Source organism: Anas platyrhynchos, chromosome 2 (assembly GCF_047663525.1).
Source record: "Anas platyrhynchos isolate ZD024472 breed Pekin duck chromosome 2, IASCAAS_PekinDuck_T2T, whole genome shotgun sequence".
NCBI classification, from domain to species: domain Eukaryota; kingdom Metazoa; phylum Chordata; class Aves; order Anseriformes; family Anatidae; genus Anas; species Anas platyrhynchos.
In genome coordinates this window covers 78909861-78928092 of record NC_092588.1, presented here as the reverse complement: position 1 = coordinate 78928092, position 18232 = coordinate 78909861, and the positions used below count along the sequence as shown (strand labels likewise).

Genomic DNA, 18232 nt, shown 5'->3' with positions numbered 1-18232 from the left:
AGCTGTTAATATCATGAAAACTAATGTTTAAGGCCTCTTTAAAACGTAAAATCTTGTAAGGCAGTCTTCAACTGAGGAACTGCCAAAATGTGAGGACATACCAAAGAGACCTTTGCCATGCCTGGCCAGACCTCTGCCGCAGCACTCCAGTAATTCCAGTGCTGTCAGTAGCAGTGTGACACAACACAATTTGGGCCATCGTGGTTTGGATATATTTTCTGCCTAGGTAACAAGGATAGCTGTGCAAGGCAACTTATCCCTAGTGAGGGAGCAGGCATGACTCTTGTCTTGGTTACTGTAGGGTAGCAAATTCCCAGAGCAGTGCCATCCTCACACACTTTGAGGAAGTATTTGAGCAAGTCAAAATGCATCATGCGTTTAATAGAGATGTGAAAGTTTATTCCTGCGAGGCGTGAGCAGTGAATACAAAGCCTCTCTGAACTGAGGAAGTGGTACAAAGCCAGGGGACAAACGTGGGACTCTGATCTCTCTCTTCGTGGGACTCTGGTCTCTCTCTTCACCACCAGCAGAAGTTAGTTTTCTCACTAAGTGATGCTGGTAGTAGCATACGAATGTAGGCCTTACGCAGCTGTAACTACGTTACAGCTGATATATCATCCAGAGCTGATGGAAATCAGACTGAAGGACAAAGTGATTGACACAGCAGCAGCTCTCTTGATCCTCTAAGTGGTACCAACTTGCCATTGTGTGGAGGAAAATGTTCACGTAGGTTCAACATTTGAATTAAATCTTCAATACCTCCTGAGAAGGAAAATAACCATTTCAGTGTCTCAAAAGGTACTTTGTATTCAGTTATATAAGGATATCTGTAGAAATTCACACAGATCTTTTGATAGTCATTCCCGAGGATAGAGACATTACGTCTGCCAAGTTTCAGGCCAAAGCAAGATTTTATAGCCTGATTGCAAACCCCTACGAGAGGGCTTTATAATGGAAATGCTGACACAGCCTTAACTATTTTGTATGCCTCCAGTGGGCATCAGCTGAAGTTCTAGTCATGATGTTCATTTAATGGCATGGGATCAAACATGAAGTGTCATAGGATATTTTAAGATACTGTGTTTGAAGAGAATCGGTATTTAAACTGTATTTATGAACCATAAAATTTAAATGTTTTTTGAAACGTGCCATTCGGTCCTTGGTTGCAAGAAAAAATCACGTTTCAGAATGAACAGTAGTAGAGTTTTCTTCCACAGCTTTAATGCTAAAGCACTTCCAAGAACCCTTACTGGAACGTTTCTGGAAAATAAGGGTTTTCATTTTTTCACTCTTGATGCTCTGTCTTAAATTCTGCATTTTGAGGTATATCCTGATTTTGCTTGGAGAGGATCTTTAAGGATAGTTTCTCTCCATTTATCAGTGACTCTGTGAGAAGACTGCAGTTTTTAGTATTTGTTGCACATGCTCTTTTTCCCTGCACAGCATCATTTTTACTTTTATACATTTCAAGTTAAGTTGATTTCATAGTTCCCTCACACATTACCTAATATACTTCTTTTTTTGTGTTCAGCAAGTGACTGCTCCAAAATGGAAGCTGATGTTCATTATTTTGTGGAGGTTGACAGTAAAAAACTTGCTTTAATGCAGATGATGATTAGAACTCTCACTGCTTTTGCTGCAAATGGGAATGTAGCGTTGAAAGCTGATAGGTTTGCTTGTTGCTTGGTTGCAGTCTGGAACATCAAGCCACATACTTAAAAAAAAAAAAAAAAAAAAAAGCTTTTCCAATTGTTTAACTAATATTAATAATAACTGAAATTATTTCAGTGCAGAAGGTTAAGAAACTTCAGAGCTACTGTGAATCAGTTTGTGTAATAGGTTGAATCTATTTTAAATTAATTAGTAATAATCTGTATGAAGACCTTAAAACACTTTGATAACATAAAAAAAAAAATGAGGAAAAAATCTTTGGAGAAATGCCAGACAGACTAACCAAAGAGATTCTTTCACTGGTTGCTCTTCAGCCAGAATTCCACTCCTGCTGCAAGCTTGTCCAGCCAGGAACATGGGAACTTTCTTTCAGGAATTTCAATAGCAGAATCGTAGTATTGGTCCTGTGGTTTACACTGGTTTATCTCTGGGATAATTATATTTCTCCTACTGAGTATGCAGAATGCAGCCAGAAAGAATGTCGGGCTTTTATCCTTCCAGATGACTCTCATTTGTCCAATTATTGAGAAACATTGATTTAAAAAAGACTCCCAGTAATATTTTTATTTATGAACTTGTGCAAATCACTCTATTTTGTAAACTTCCTTTTATATAAACACTTTTTCAGGGAATATGTTTTTTTTATTTTCATCCTTTAAAAGACAAGCGCAAAACAATGATTGATTCCAAATGCGTAATTATCAGAAGTCCAATTAGTTCAGCAGTTGACAGAAAATTAAAATAGTATCTTAATCCTGTGATAAATTTTGAATTTATTAATTGCTTCATTGAATATGATGTTGACATGTATACTTTTTTTTTTTTTACATTTAGCAGGGTCAAATGATGAAAAATGTACTGTAATACTTTTAAGCAAATACTTATAAGCAAAACTTAGAGCCTGAAACACACACTTTACATTATTTAGTAATTTTGCAGCAGCTTGCATTTCTTTGACAGAAAACATTCAGATGCATATTTCAAGAGCAGAGTTCCCGTAAGGAAAAAAATAATATACACATGCATTGAATGCACAAGCTGCACTACTTGGGACTTTTTAAGTTTGCTAAGATCATTTTACAAGTGCAGTCATTTTCTCTAACTTTTCTGCTTTCCATTTGGATGAGGTATCATCTGTCACCACTCAATCATATTTTTTAGCTATTAAAAAGGCATGTAATTTTAATTTTTGTGGCCCATTAGTGTGCAAATGCCATTGGGCTTGTTTAGCCTGCACTCATGGTCTAAATTTAAATCCTTCTGCTTTTGAGGAAACTGTTGACCATATTTTAGAAAAAGAGCAGTCATAATCCAAAATTCAGGATATGAAAATAACTAAAAGCAAGTACAATTTAAAACAACTCTAGAGGGAGCAGAAATGGGTGCACGAACTTCCAGTGAAATATAGTGAATGAAAAAATAATAAAAAAATATTATTAAAATAATAATAAAAATAATATACAGCCTTTGATAAAGGTAAAATCACAGTTTCATAATCTCATTGAAATCAGTGGATGAAGAACCTCAAATAACTGGAAAAGTAGAGCATGATTAACTGTTACAGTTTTTTGGATAGACTTACCTTTTTAATTAATAAACTAATATATTTAGAAGTATGCATTGCATTCTTTAAAATAAATTGGAAAAAAAAGAAATGGCAACAAAAAAACATGAGGGTGGTCTAAGATGTCTGTCTTCTTTATGTAACCTTTTGCATTTTGTGTTTAAGAACTGACATTCCAAATGATTTTCTTTGGCTTTATGCCTGGACTGAACACTGAGGCAGCAAATTAGGAATGCTTAGAAGTCCCACAAAGAAAGATGTTTGCTGTGAAAGTGAAGCTAATGTGACACTTGCACTGGAAGCATCTTAGCCCACTCAAACGATAAATGATGGCATGGGTCTAGGCAGTATGAGGGGAATGAATGAAGACTGAGAGAAAATGCGATGGGCAGAGCAACAAGGTGTTTCTTGTGGCCAGTTTTTCAAAGTGCAATTATGCTGATGCTATCTTTTATTCCTGTTCCAGGAGCTAACTTCGTTACTCGAAAAATTAGCCGATCGGTGGCAAAGATTCACCTTGGACAGCTGGATTGTTTCAGCCTGGGTAATCTAGATGCTAAGAGAGACTGGGGCCATGCCAGGGACTACGTTGAGGTAAGCTGTGGGCCACATGCCTTGTTCTGAATCATCTTTGTGGTGGGGATAATGCTGTTACCTCAGTTCATGATCCATGGAGGGCTATCTCAGGATTTTTTTGCCTACAAAGGCCTGTTAACTTTGTGTAACTCTTGACTTCAGTCTAGGGGGCTTAGTTACATAGCAGTCTACCCCAGGCATGACCTGAACAGAAAAATAAATCTTTGGGTTTACATTCCCGTACTGAATTCCTTAGGGGAGGGGACTGACTATAAACTGTATCTATTTTAGAGTATTTCTCTTATTGTTTTGACAATTTGTATAACCAATATTAAGATTGCAGCAAGATGCAATATGACCTGAAGTCAAAGATCCTGCAGGAGGTTGGTGGCCTTTTATTATAATGTGGCAAGAATGGTGTTTATATTAATGATCAAAGGTCTAGCTCGTTATGATTTTTTTTTAAAATATCATGGCATACTAGTGATGTCAGTATTGCCATGCATGTACCTGCATACCTGCATCTAGCATTTGAAATGTTTTTGTAGTCAGGAGTTGTTTCTAATTTTATTCTGTGCATCTGCTTAAGCAGACAAACAGACAATACCCCTGTATTGTATTACAAGGAGACATGAATGACCATGTAGGAAATATTGTCTTTTCCCCAGGAGACTTTTGTCCCCATTTTGGTGCTTAAAGATTTCCTGTGGTCATTAGACTATTTCTGTCTTTTAATAATTCCTTGCTGGGAAACCGGATCTGGCTTCAACATTCATTGATGTAGTTTAAAAAGACGATGACTGTTTGTTTTGTTTTTCTATTTTACAAAGTATGAAGTACTATAGAAGGAAGAAAAGTCTGAGTTTTATCATAATTTGAGATTTAAAAGGTCAAGTAAAAGCTGAATTTCCAAAACTTGTTTATGGTCACGAAGAAACAGCAAGAAAATGAAATGGCGATACCACAACATAAATTTTTGTTCTGTGTGATATTAAAAAAAAACACTAAGTAGCCATATTTCCTTTGCCTCAAAAGAAATATGTCAAATAAGCTAAGAAGGTGAGTTTCAGTAGCTGGCTGTAAACTTGGCTTTTGCTTCTGCACTGCATTTACATGTAAGATGGTACATATTGGTACTATATGTACCAAGAGAACCACAAATGTCCTGACTACATCTCCATGAAAATTGCTTTATATTTGTGGATTCAACAGTATTTGAAGTAGTTAATCCAGTAAACCATCCCAATCATCTTTTAATTGATAAAACTATAACTGAGTCCTCACAAAGTCATTTACCAAGGTTCAGCTGAAAGGAAGCTACAGATGAGCCAAACAAAATGAGCAGTTGCAACCACATCATCATAGCTTTCTAAAATGCATAGGATATTCCATAATCTATCTCAAACTATCGCATTTAAAGATGGCTTGCACCGGATCATAAATCGTGAGATGAAACCTAGTGACCTCTTTCATATGGGAAACTAAGAATATAACACTCTTGTGCGTAGTGGGTCAGACCCTTGTCTTGTGTCCAAAACTTTAAAAACAAAGAAAATAAGAACAAGTCTATCCAGAAAAATGGCTAGCTTTCAAAGTCTTTGGCCTCCGTAAGGAATGTAGTTGTCCGAGGTCTACAACGCGAACACATGTTTGTTGTGTAAGTAGCATTCCAGACCTTTCAGTTAACATGTTTTGGGCCTGTCCCAAAACCTTCTGGAAAGAATTCCTCACTAAAATATAGTTCATCATGAGTATTCCTCTTCCCAGAGAGATACCCCTTCGGATAATGGGAGAGTTATTATCAATTCTCTAATTCCCCAAATATCATGGAAATGTGCTTACAGACATCTTTCTAATGGCTAAAAAAGAGAGTAACTTTAAACTGGAAATAAACAATTATTTGAGGCTTTAATGGGCTGGAAAGTAGGGCTTAGAGATTTAACGTTGTTCAAATAAATACGTAGTATGTTAGAAAGCATGATCGTATTTACAAGCATTTGGGGAGCTTCCTTAAGCATATGGCTGAACACATAGGGATATATCTTATCCTCTCCATATGTATTTTTAAATCCCATTGATATTAATACAAGTAACACATGTGCATATAGACTGGACCATATACTGTCTTTCCTTTCTCTATATTTTCTTAGTTGGGATAATAATAAAACCATAAATACATTCCTTTTTGTTGTTTTATAAAACATTATGGGTCAGTTCCTGATCCCATGAAAGCTGATGACCAAACTCTCATTAACATCGTGCAGAGATCATATCCTGTATATATTGGTGTGGAGAAAGTCCAGTGATTAAAAAGCAGAAGCAGAAGTTCAGAATTAAAAGTAGGTTCATATTAGGGGAGAAGCGTTGGGTTTGATTAGGTTTATGAACTGGTACTTAAACTGCCATATTAAGTAACTTGAGAATCAGGTACAGTGGCATTGTGCTGCTGAATAAAAAATGGTGTTTTTTATAAAACACTCAAGAAAGGTTTCCGTTCAGCATTTGAAAAAAGCAAAACACAACCGAGCAGACAGTGAACATTTGGGCAGCTTATTGGTTTTATCCTAAAATTCTGTTAGTAACTGCTAACATATCTGAAGAAAATTGCTGCTGCCTCTTACTTCCCCTTTCTCCATTTTTACTTAAACGTGATCCAGCACAAGTCCCATGGGGTAGTGTTATAGATGATGATCAATGCCACTGAATTGGAAGAGGAAAAACAATGTATCAGCACTTAAGATATATGAATCTTCTGAGTGCTGTTTTGTTTGGTGAGGGTAATTTATACCTTTTATTTGTTGCAGAAAGTTCCAGTAAACCATCTGCTAGGTATTTTCAAATGCTAGTACAGCATCAAGCCTTAACAGTCTGACTCATTTCTATGGCATTTACAAAACACAAGGCATCATACTCTTTTCCACAGATATTCACCTAGGAGTCTTTCATATAGGTGTAGGTTCTCACAAACATTTAACTTGGATCATTAAAAAAATGTGCTTTAGTCCATCACTGATTGTTTGTGTTTTATCTCCTACATGCTAAGTACTGTAATTGCTACGGTCCTGAAAGTATATCTGCAACTGCAACCCTAAGATATTGTTGTTGGGGAAGCAGTAGGTGCATTTATTTGCAAGATTGTAAGGGAATAGCCAAAAAATAGGACATAGCTACATTGGTAAGTGGTTTTGGGAGAAGAGCATGTCCATCTTCATTAGAGTTCAACAGGTGAGGCCTTTTTTTCTCCAGTCTCCTCATTTTGTCATCTGATGATGCTCAGGTTGTCATCTGCCATTGCAGTGCCCACACCTCCACGTTTTCCAGCGAGCAGAAATACTATGAAGAGAACTGCTGTCCCACTGCAGTTTTAGCTGGTTTTAGTTTTTGATCCCAACAAATCACCAGTATATTGGCATAGTATATGCTTATTAATTATTGCAGGATGTCATAGATGTAGCACTGATGAATACTATAGGTATATCTATCAATATGTATTTCACAGAAGTATTTTTAAAAAGAAGGCAAAGGTAACAGTTTTAATAGCCTTTAAGCATCGGTACAGATCAGAAATGTTTTCCTTTTCCTTCAATAGAAATTTGGCACTGTTTCAAGCAGTAATTAAAGAGGACTCGTAATTGGCTCATAATTGGCTCCAGTTCATTTACTTAGCGGTTTACTCAAATGCTTAAAATTAAGCATGGGCTTAAATTCATTGTGAAGTCGGGAACCATTTGATATTCCAAATACATGGCAATCAGCTTTCATTAATTTATATTTAAATCACTAAAAAAATCATTCAGAGAATAGTTCATAAGTAAGGTGGTAGGTTATTTCTGTACAGTCCAACCAAGAACATTAAGTAAATGTTCAAACAGAGCCTTTCTATCCTATTTATATTTTTTATTGGTACTGGTGCTGGTTGGTACTTTTATTTATGATCAAAATGCACAAGACACTGCACAGTCATTTTTACTGCTTAAGCCATTTTGTGCATGTTCAGATTGAGACAGTAAAATCTAATCATCTGCACTGTGATGTCATCTGTGTTCAAATCGCCAATTTGCGTCAACTGGTTGCTCTTTCATGATTGTTCTTCACTATTCTAATACACAGAGGTCGACCCTTGGAGGCAGTCATTACCATTTCTGTTGTAGGGAATTCCTTGTATGTTTGTAAGTACGTTTAAAGATAAAAGTTTATGCATAAGAGTAAAGTAAAATTCTAAATAGTTTAAATAATTTTAAAATCTCCTTTGTTTTTCAGTGCTGGACTTTTCTGAGCATGAGGGATAAAGATTTTTGAGCCATCCAAGTAGTTAAGAGTATTTTGTGTGTGTCAAAATGAGAATGTTTTCTTTCCATCGGCTTGGTTGAGCTGGGATAATTAATAGCTCTATTAAGCCAAATCGATCTTAAAAAGATATCCAGTCTGCTCTGATTGATGTGACGATCCACTGCACTGATTATCTTATCACTGCCATCTAGGTGAAGTAATTGTGAGAGTGGGGCTTGTATGAACATTTAGTAGAAAAGCTTGATAGATTGTGCTCCTTTGTCTGGAACAACTACTCAACATTCATAACATTCTTGACAGATACTTGCTGAAGCATCATCTTTTCTAGAGGTGTATGTATCAGAGACAATGACTATCCCAGCTTGTTTTTTTCCTGCCACTCTTTTAGTTCTCTGGGTCTAGTTATGAACTCGGTTGGCAAACTCAAGACTTGAAATATTTTCTCAAAGGCTATTGCTGAGCAGTAACAAAATGAACTGTCACAAATGATTAGCTGATAGTGAACTTCTCCTCTGTGTACATTTCTTCTCCATTGTCCCATGCAAATAGAGAAAGAGTTGATATTTAAATGATGATTCCATGCCAGCAAAATGTAGATATAACTCTCAAACATCTTTCAGATTTTGCAAATATGGGCAAAGCCTCTCTTATGAAGAGAAAGTATGTTTTAGAACAGCTGATAGTGATAGTTTTGCTTTTTGGTGACAAATAAAGGCTTATATTTTGGTAACTAAGGATGCACAACAAAAGAGCGTATAATACATTTCTTTCAACACATGTAGTTTAGATTTGACTTCTTGACTTGGAAATAGTTGCAATTCCCAGCAGACTAACGCACTATCAGCTTAATTTCAGTTATGTAGAGGATGTCTGCTCTACAGAAAAACAAAACCAAAACAAGTCCTTTATGGGTTTTGGTTATAAGCCTCCTGAAGTACTGATGTCTGTAAAAATAATGTGATTCTAAATAACTACAGCATAAGTGAGAAAATTCAAACATGCTTTACACACACACACAACTTTTATGTATTTGTGTGAATGTGTGTTTCTGCGTATGGGTGATTTTGGAACCAGACAAATTCAAATCTCCTTGTTAAAGGAAATTATTTTCGATTTCCACAAACGTATTTTGTGGAAACGTTTCCATCCATGTATTTTAAGAGGTGCATGGATGTGATATTTTTCTCTTTCAGTTTGGTATGATTGCTCATAGGAGCTTAAACAAGAAAGACCATAGTTTACTACAGTAGACGTGAATGGTCTCCATATTTAAATAATAAAAACGAGGAGAGGGTTTTAATTACAGTACGTAGGTGTTCTGTCTAACGCACGTCATATGGTGTTGATTTCCAGCAGCAGTGCCTACTGTAAGTGTTGCTGCTAGACCTTTTCCTTTCAGAAAACTATCCTGATCTGTTTCAGAACTCCAACACCATTTTCCCCTTTTTACTTTCTTGCGGCCATTCTTTATGTGAGGGGAATATAACTGTAAAAAGATTTTTTTTCTTATTTACATAAATTTTCCTTTAACTTTCTTTTTCACCACTTTTGTGTTTGACCTATTAGTGTTTTTAGGCTTTACAAAGCCAAAAAAGAGCTTTCTTCAGCAAAACCATCTGGTTTAGTTTCCTGTGCCTCAACAATGATATGTGTATTATTATCAAGGCCACCCCTGTGGTTTTTCTAAGTGGTCTTGTTACAGTGGTGGTCTTACAATTCAATTGGAGTGATGGAAAGGTTAGACTAAGGCTTCTTTCAAGTGTAAGGTTTCCAGATTGATAAATTATGTATTGTTGTCATATTTTTGAGGCTGACCTGTTATGCCATTGTTAGCTTGAGAGCAGCATCTCTTTAAGTAACACAACTGATGTAGTCCTCCTGACAAATTGTGCTTTTGCAGCATGTTCTTCTCTTAGACTACCAAATTCAGGCACTTTTCAGAGGTAACTTTAAATGCATGCTGTGCTACCATGATTTTAGTTTTCTGCTATGGCTGGCAATCTGTGGAAGAACAAGATTTCCTATTTTTGTGGCAGGACTGGAAGAAAAACGTACAGAGACTGGCAGAGAGACTATGTAATATACGGTATATATATTGTCATTGTGTTTACTCATTAGCAGTGGCAATATAACATTGGGATGAAAACAAAAAGTTCAAAAACGGGGTGTTCCACCTTCCAGACAGTCTCGTAGTGGTTTTCACTTGGGGCAGCTGTGGATGAGACTGTGGGAAAGAGGTGAATCTCACGAGGCAGGTGGGATTGCCTGGGCTGGGGAGCGAGGATACCAGGCAGCCTGCTTGAGGTTGTGGCTGCACCTGGAGGGAAACCACTACCCCATCACTGAATGCAGCGTGCTCGTGTGAAGTTGGTGTTTTCACAAACTTTAGCAGCAAAAGTCTCACAAGTCTCTCCTGAGTATATGTAAATCATGGGTATTTTTTCCCCCTTTTTAATCTACATGAGGTTTATGAATTGGACAAGTTTGGGGCAAATTTCATGGAAATGTTCACATAAACATCCCTAGTCCTCTGCATGCAGAATTTCAAGTGCTTGCTGTAAAGCAAGGAAATCCTGAATTCATGGAAAAATAAATTATTGAGGTTTATGGGGGAGTTAATACAAATGAAACATATCCTTTAATCAGCTGAGTCACTTCAGCTGAGATTTTTCCTTTCTTTCTTTGCTCTTTCTCCTATCATGAGTGGGGAGGGGAAAATTATTTAAAAAAAAAAAAAAGCAACCAGGTGTGTCTACCTTTGAACTTTACTTTTTTAATTGATTCAGATGGTATTTGGCAACATTCTAAAGAACTGAAAGCATCATCTTTTACTGGGAAATGCTTGGCAACGTTAATAACAGGTACTGCTACCAGCCCCACCTATAATAATCCAGATAGTTTCTCTTTATTAACTGATCTGCAATTTGCAGATTTATTTGAATCTTAGAGTAATGCACCACACTGAGAAAGCTATGTAGTGTAGTTGGTTTTAATTTTAATAGTGGGGAAAAAATCCCTTAAAACAGATCATTAAAATTTAATGAGGACATTTTTAAAACCCCATAATGGTTGAATTTACACTGGAAGTCAAAAATAGTTAATGGTGTTATGTCTGTGTGGTAACATCCTCGCTACACTATAATTGTTTTCATTTGAAATCAAGCCAGTAAAACATTGTGGGCAGTGCATTCCCAGAACCAAAGATTTCAGCCCTCCAATAACATCGGGTCATTCTACTGAAAGAAGCAATATTTCCGAGGATAAATTAAAACGTCAGGGCTCACTTTTATTGTGCTCTAGCTGTTAATATTCTGTATATTATTAAGAAGATGGTTGATTATCAGCAGAGTGACTGCTCATTCCTTGTCTAGGTATGGAAAAAATAGGATTTTATTTTTTTTTGTCGTCGTTTGACTGGGAAACATTCCCCAAACCCACAGGGTGCACTTAATATGCCACTTTTAGTTTTAGCAGAAACGCTTGAGTTTTAGCTGTAGGTGTTTTCGGATGAAGCCTTGACCTAACGACCAGCATTAATGGCCCAAAGATAGAGCAGCTGAACGCTCCCCTTGGCCTTCTGTGGCTGACATTAGGCTTTCCCCGGGGAGGGCTAACTTAGTTACCAGGTTAAGCATGCGAAGAAAGCTTATTGCTGTCATGTGCGTGACTCCTCTCTTCCTCTGAAAACCCATGCGATTTCTACAACAAAACCAATTGTTGGCTTCCTCGGGAATATGAAGAATGGCGCGTTTGCAAAGCAGATGAGCAGCCTTAGCATTTTCTTTTTCCCTGTCCCCAGTCAGCTCAGCAGCGTGGCTGGGATGGATTGCCTGCAGCCCTGGAAGAGGAGAATTAAGTAGACAGTGATCCCCAAAGTTGTCCTGGGCCCGCAGCTTACAGGAGAGCTCTGTATAAAACAGCTGGTGCTTCCCTCAAGTGCTCTCGGTGCTTCCTCCTTCCTGCACGTGGAGGCTCACTGGTGCTGTGGAGCCCAGCAGCTGCCCTTGCCAGAGGAACAACACCTGTGGCCAGCAAACTTGCTCGCAATTTCATTGCTTTTAGCAAAATTGGTGGTGTTCCTTAGCAATACCGAAGCTGGTGGGCTGGATATATGTTTTCTGCATTGTCTGCCATGCAGTGGGATTAAAGGATCTGTGGTGCTGCATTTGAGGAAGCAAAATTTACAGGGGAAGCCCATCAACTGTATGAAATGTTACCCCTTTCTGCAAGGATAAATGTAGATAAATGCTGTTTGTTTTTTGTTTGTTTGTTTTTGTTTTTTGTTTGTTTGTTTGTTTTATGTAGAGTTGAATGCACTTATCACATTTTCCTTTTTTTCTCAATCTTTTCTTTGTGCTTAAATGGCAGGGCAAATTCAATCATTTGACACTACAAATAACCAGGACCTCCAATTGGGAACCTCTAATTAGTTACCTATAAGTAACATATCACAAACATGTAAGTGTCATGTCAGAGACTGCTGTGCCAGTGGTTGGCAATGGGAGCATTGAACAAACTTCTTGCTCCACTGACATTACTTACATGCATGCAGTTCTTCTATAAAAAGAACGGGCACTGTTATGGAAGATACATTCACTCTCAAACTTTCCTCTTAATAGCAAGCTTTGTACTTTTTAGAAGCTGATTTTTCTAGTGCAAGTTTTGTGGTGTTTCTTCTTGATCTGCAAATGGGTTTGATTTTTTTTTTAATACCAAAAGATGTGTGTTTTTTTTTTCTTCCATACACACTTTACAGATTTCGTTAAGCCATGGCAATTGCATTAGTAGAGCATTAATTCTTCTGCCTTAACCTCTAATATGTGAGATGTACTCTACACTGTTTGTCCAGGCAACGTTAATGCTGTAATACCAAGCATGTTGCTTTTGACATAAGGAAAAGTTGTTAAAAGTCATATAATCGTGCTGTGCTGTGTGTTATTTTGCAAGAAAAAGTAATGCATTGTGTTGCTAATGCTGTATTTTCTCCTTATGTAATACAGGCATATTTTCCACCTCACCATTAGTTTATTTTGCTGCACTTATTTCTAGACAAACCTTACTTTTCAGTATCTGGTGGCAATTTCTCTCTTCCTCTGAGGTGTTTTAAATTCAAGAAGCATAAGGCTTTTAATAGATCATACTCATGCTAATGGAGAAAAAATTGACAAGGGAAAAATATGCAAGTTCCCTTTTCATTTCATTGCCAGTATCATTATTGATATCCAGGGCAGCTGTATATTAAAAATGCTACCAGTTGAAAACTGTTCATCTCTCTGGTTGTAAGTGAATCCCAGGTTGTTGGCAAGAGGCATGGGAGAGGGTGGTCATTATGTGACAAGTGTGCGTGCAGGTGTGACAGGTCTGTCTTCCAACAAGGGGAGGCTCAAAAAGTGCTGGGCACCATGCCTTGTAACAGCATAATCCTCTGGTTGCTGGCAGCTGCCGAGAGCAGGTCGGGTTTTAATTCGGACCGCAGCTGGGAAATTGCCACTGCTCCTATCCATGTGCATTCCATCTATGCATTTGTAATGTTTTATTTTGGCCCATGATACCTCGTAAACCTTTCCAGTGACTCCTGTGCCATAACGGTGGAGAGGGGCCTTCTGAATCGGTCATGCTGGTAGCAGAAATCACCCTGATTTGCAAGGACAAGTCTGCCACGGGGCAGGCCTGGCCCTGCGCTCGTCCTGGGATGCGAACATGGAGCATGGGGTTTGCCTTGTGGGACACTTTCCCAGACTCACTGCCCTATCTGGTGTCTCATCTCCAGGAGAGTCTTTTTTTCTTTCTAAAGCAATTCAAGACTAGATGAGTATCGATTAAAAACCATTGTTGGTCAGAGGTTTGTGCAAGTTTTGATGGTATGAGCACATTTAACAAAATACTTCATGCAATGTATAGCATTTTAGTGGAGTTTTACAAATGGGGGTGCTAAGAAAACATTTTCAAAACCAGGCTGTTGGATCCAGACAGCGATAAAAGGTGAGAGCACACCCTTGAAGTGTTGGTTTGCCATGGGGGAGCCGGGTTCACCAGGCGTGAGTCTCACGAGGATTGTAGGGTTGTGTGTCCCTTCCCTGCCCTCCTGGCAAGCCTGAGGACCGAGTGTTCTGCGAGCTGACTGCTGGAATTGGTCTGGAATGAAATCTTGCGCTAATAATATGATTATTGACTTCAGTGGGATTGACTTCATGCATCCCCACATTTATACGTGGGGAGGCGGAGGCTGGCAGAAGAGAAAGAGCCTCTGTGACCGCACTGGGTTACTTGGTACACCTGTGATAGGGACAGCCAGTATTTGGCTCTAAAAGTGACCTCAGGAGACATTAAAATTCCATGTAATGTGTTACCAGTGTAAACAGGAAGCGCAATAAAGAGTTTTCACCTGGCCTGTTCTCTGCCAGTTTTCAGCCTCAAGTATGACAGAATGATGAAATTGGTGCGCAACTGCCCACTCCTTGTAATTAAGCAAATTATACTTTCCTCAAAGAAAGCTTTTTTGTTGCTGATTTTCATAAGGTCACATCTAAAGAAGGGCAGCGTAAAAACAACAGGCACATGTGTAAAAGCATAGCTGGCTGAAGAACAAGTCTGAGTAAAAAGTCCAACCAAAAGTAAATTAAATTAATCATTGTTACCACATTCATTTTGGGAATGATTACAGAAAATAGTGTTAAATAATAATAGAATCGCACACATGTCATTTGCTTTTAAAATACACTATATGGTGGGGAAAGAAAAGCCTCAGTTACCTCAGTTGAATTTATTCATATGAGGTTTCTAAACAAATTGTGTAATGAAATTGCATACTGACGATAGGCATTTAGTTGCACTGATTTGTAGCAGTCAGATCATTTAAATACAATGTGTCATAAATATTTCAAGCTGGGGAAAAAATCCAAATTCTGAAAACACTGTTTTAACAGTGTCTTGAATAGTTGTTTATGCTCTGTAGTTGCTTGTAAAACAGCTGACTCCAACCTAAGTTGATAGTTTTATTAGTAGTATCTTAAAGTGATCCTTTTTGCCTAGATGGGGGTTTTCACTGGGATGCTGGTTCATATAAAGTCTGTTTCACTGAAATAGTCCACTAAGTTGTCACTACAAATTTTGGCTGTGTTAGTATTAGAAAGTACTTCTGGACCTTACAGTGTTATTACACTTTCTTGGAGGGAAGAATAACACAAACTTTTATACTTCATGAAGGCAGATAAAAGCTGGAAAATAAAACTGCCTGTAAACAGGAGTGTTCAAGCACAGGATGAAAACTTGCATCTGGAATCCCACCCAGAACCAGCTCTGCAGCAGCTAGAAGGAGCACTTGGCTGGCAGAGCAAAGGAAATTTACACTCAGGAGGAGCATAGCTGACACTTGTCTCAGGGGAAAATACAGGAGAAGGTTTAAGACCCTGTTGGTAAGCAAGCACTGCGGTCTTGTCACCTGCTCTTATACTCCCGTGGGGAAGAGGGAACCATCACCTGCTATTGGGCTTGATTCTGCCTGTGGAAGGAGGCCAACATTCTCCAAAGTGGGGCACACAATGAGAACACACAAAAAACAGCAAATATTTACATTGTTTTGACAATTTATTTTCTTAAGAAGTCATGAGATGTGAGAGAAGGGTGTGTTCAGCAGAATGCTTTGACTTGAGAATTTCCTTTAACAGTAATTTGACTTCTGAAGCTCAAAGGGACTGGCTCTGCAGGAGGTCCTTTAGTAACACGGGAATATTCTGCATTTCTGCAAAACTACTGATTTTGTGTTGGTCATGGAGAGCCAGCTCAGACATTCTCTGTGGTACTCACCCAGTAGGGGAACAAGACAAAGAACACAAGTTCCCTGTGTAGCCCACCAGCAAAAACAGGCCTACCAGCTACCACTGTTAAAAAACAAAGGCATCTTTTTTTTATCGATAATAAAACTAGCTGATGTGGCATGGATCAGGCTGAGAACACAAGGTAATTGCTTCTCAATTAGCAGAAGCTATGAGTAATGGTCAGCCAGATGGCCATCTCGATCCTGCTGCTTACCTATGTGGTGGTAAAGGCCACAGCTGGCCCATGGCTTTCACTTGCACGTGTATCTCACCGAGTACAGTAGACATTTCTACCAGATATCACCGTGAAACTTAAAGATGAGCACACAGACATTTTAATGTTTTAATATTTTTAAAGATAATGTACATATATATTTCCTCCTTATGTGTCATCTTCTGCTCTATAGCACATGTAGGTGCCTTAGAGCAAGCCTGTATGCTATTTTTTTCACCTTGTGTTGTGGAGAATGACAAGAGTGCATAGATTTGTCCCCCCTGGCTTCGCATGGGGACTGCAGAGGTAACATCCGAGGTGTTACTGAAATTTTAATAGGTGTGGGTGCCAAGTTTTTAACAAAAACATCCTTTTTGCTAGCAGTCCAATAGGCAGTATAGCCTTACAGGTGTCAACAAATAAAAAGTGCCAGGCTTTGTTTAGGCTAAAAGAGTTTTGCTTTTCAGTTGCTGAAACCTCACCCTTTCCTTTCTTTTGCCATAAATTCTCTAGTTCACGCAGTTAGAAGGAAAAATAATAAAAACAGTTTCTGTTGGTAAAAAACAAGTGCAAGGGAGGGAGAAGTCAGACTATTTGAATTAGTAATTAAAAATACTTAAAGGAAAACAATAAAGTTACTTGTTTTCGTTAGAGTTTCTAAGTGATTTAGTTTATTTACCTGTGCACACAAGATTATTAACCAGAAGTATCTGCAGTAGTATTCAGAATAAGCTCGCCAAGTCATCTGTACAACAGAATTTGGATTAAAACAAAACAAGAAAGTGAAGAGGGCCTGAGTAAGAGAGTAAGCTTGCCCATAGAAACATTAAACCTTTATACTTGGGCAGACTGGATTTGTTTTTCAGTAGCTTGTGTTGTTATGATGTTTGTTGCTTTATTTAGATGAACAGTTTGGCTCTGGTTGCCTTTGTTCTCAGCACACAGAAGACTTGGCACATTGCATACTGTGCATGGTACGGTTAGAGAGGGAGACCTGCAAAAGGACATCCACCCGAGGCGGATTGGCAGACAATAGCAGAACATCCTTTTCATTGAAAGCAACTCATCAGGAAAGCATTGGTCCTGCCTCTCTGTATTTAGCTGAATGCAGATGAGAGGCATGATTAACACTAATGAGTGTCCGGGGATTTATTGTTTACTTAGAGATAAGGCATGGGCTTCCTTCGTTGGCACTTTCTGCCAAATAGTTTGATCCTAGTCCACTAAGCCTTTTATTATTTGTTGTTGCTTTTTTTGGTAGTGGTGGTTGTTGCTTTAAGTGATTTCTTCCACCAAAATCTTTTCATCACTTGGGCTTTTTTATTTTTATTGCAAATTGTCTGAGCTGTTTGTCATTTGGGCCGCAGAAGTCTGGAGGTCCTTTACATGCATCACATGTTTCTGCATCCAACAGTGCTTTTTCTGTTCAGTGCTTGCCCTCCTCCCCAAAGCTGAAATAAATCAAAGTAGGTTGAGACTCAGTCGCAATAAATCAAGACCTGTCCAGAACTGGAGCCTGCCCAGTCAAAATGTCATAGCTTGGCTTTCACTGAGGATTAATTAAAGGCCTGATATAAAGCCCAGATGTGCTTCAGGAGAGTAGCAAACTGCCTGGTGGTGGCTGCACTAAAAACCAAGTCTCCCCATGAATCTGCCCACCCAAGAATATGGAGGAGGATAAGGCTGAGGAAAGGGAAGAAGGGAGGGGAGGGAAGAAGTAAACTGAATCAAGCATGATTTTATAGCATCTATGTTGGCAGAAAACAAGACAAGCTCTATGCTAGAACACCTCTGAAAAAATACAAAGCAGACGTGTGTATATTTCTAACAGCAGTGAAGAACATAATTGTTAAAATGATCAGCATTAATCGGGAGTGGGAGAAAACTAACACAGCGAGTGAACTTTTGCACTTTTTGTGTTTAAAATATATATATGTGGCATGCCCAACGACTTGAGTTTGCTCACTGCCTGTTTTACATTAAAGTCCTGAAAGTCATCTCAACTAAAATAATTTAGCTGAAGATTCCCAAAGCTCTGACAGAGACAGATATGAAAGTGTGCATGTATCTAAATTCAATATATTTATATGTAATTATATG

At 38.3% G+C, this 18232-nt stretch overlaps 1 protein-coding gene across 1 annotated transcript in view; it reads left to right on the top strand.

Moving 5' to 3' along the window:
• The window catches only part of GMDS (GDP-mannose 4,6-dehydratase), a 404838-nt gene that overhangs the window by 177159 nt on the left and 209447 nt on the right, over positions 1-18232 (top strand). Inside the window, exon 7 of the mRNA XM_027451691.3 lies at positions 3702-3829. Coding sequence (XP_027307492.1) covers positions 3702-3829 — 128 coding nt within the window. The remainder of the gene's footprint in view (positions 1-3701; positions 3830-18232) is intronic.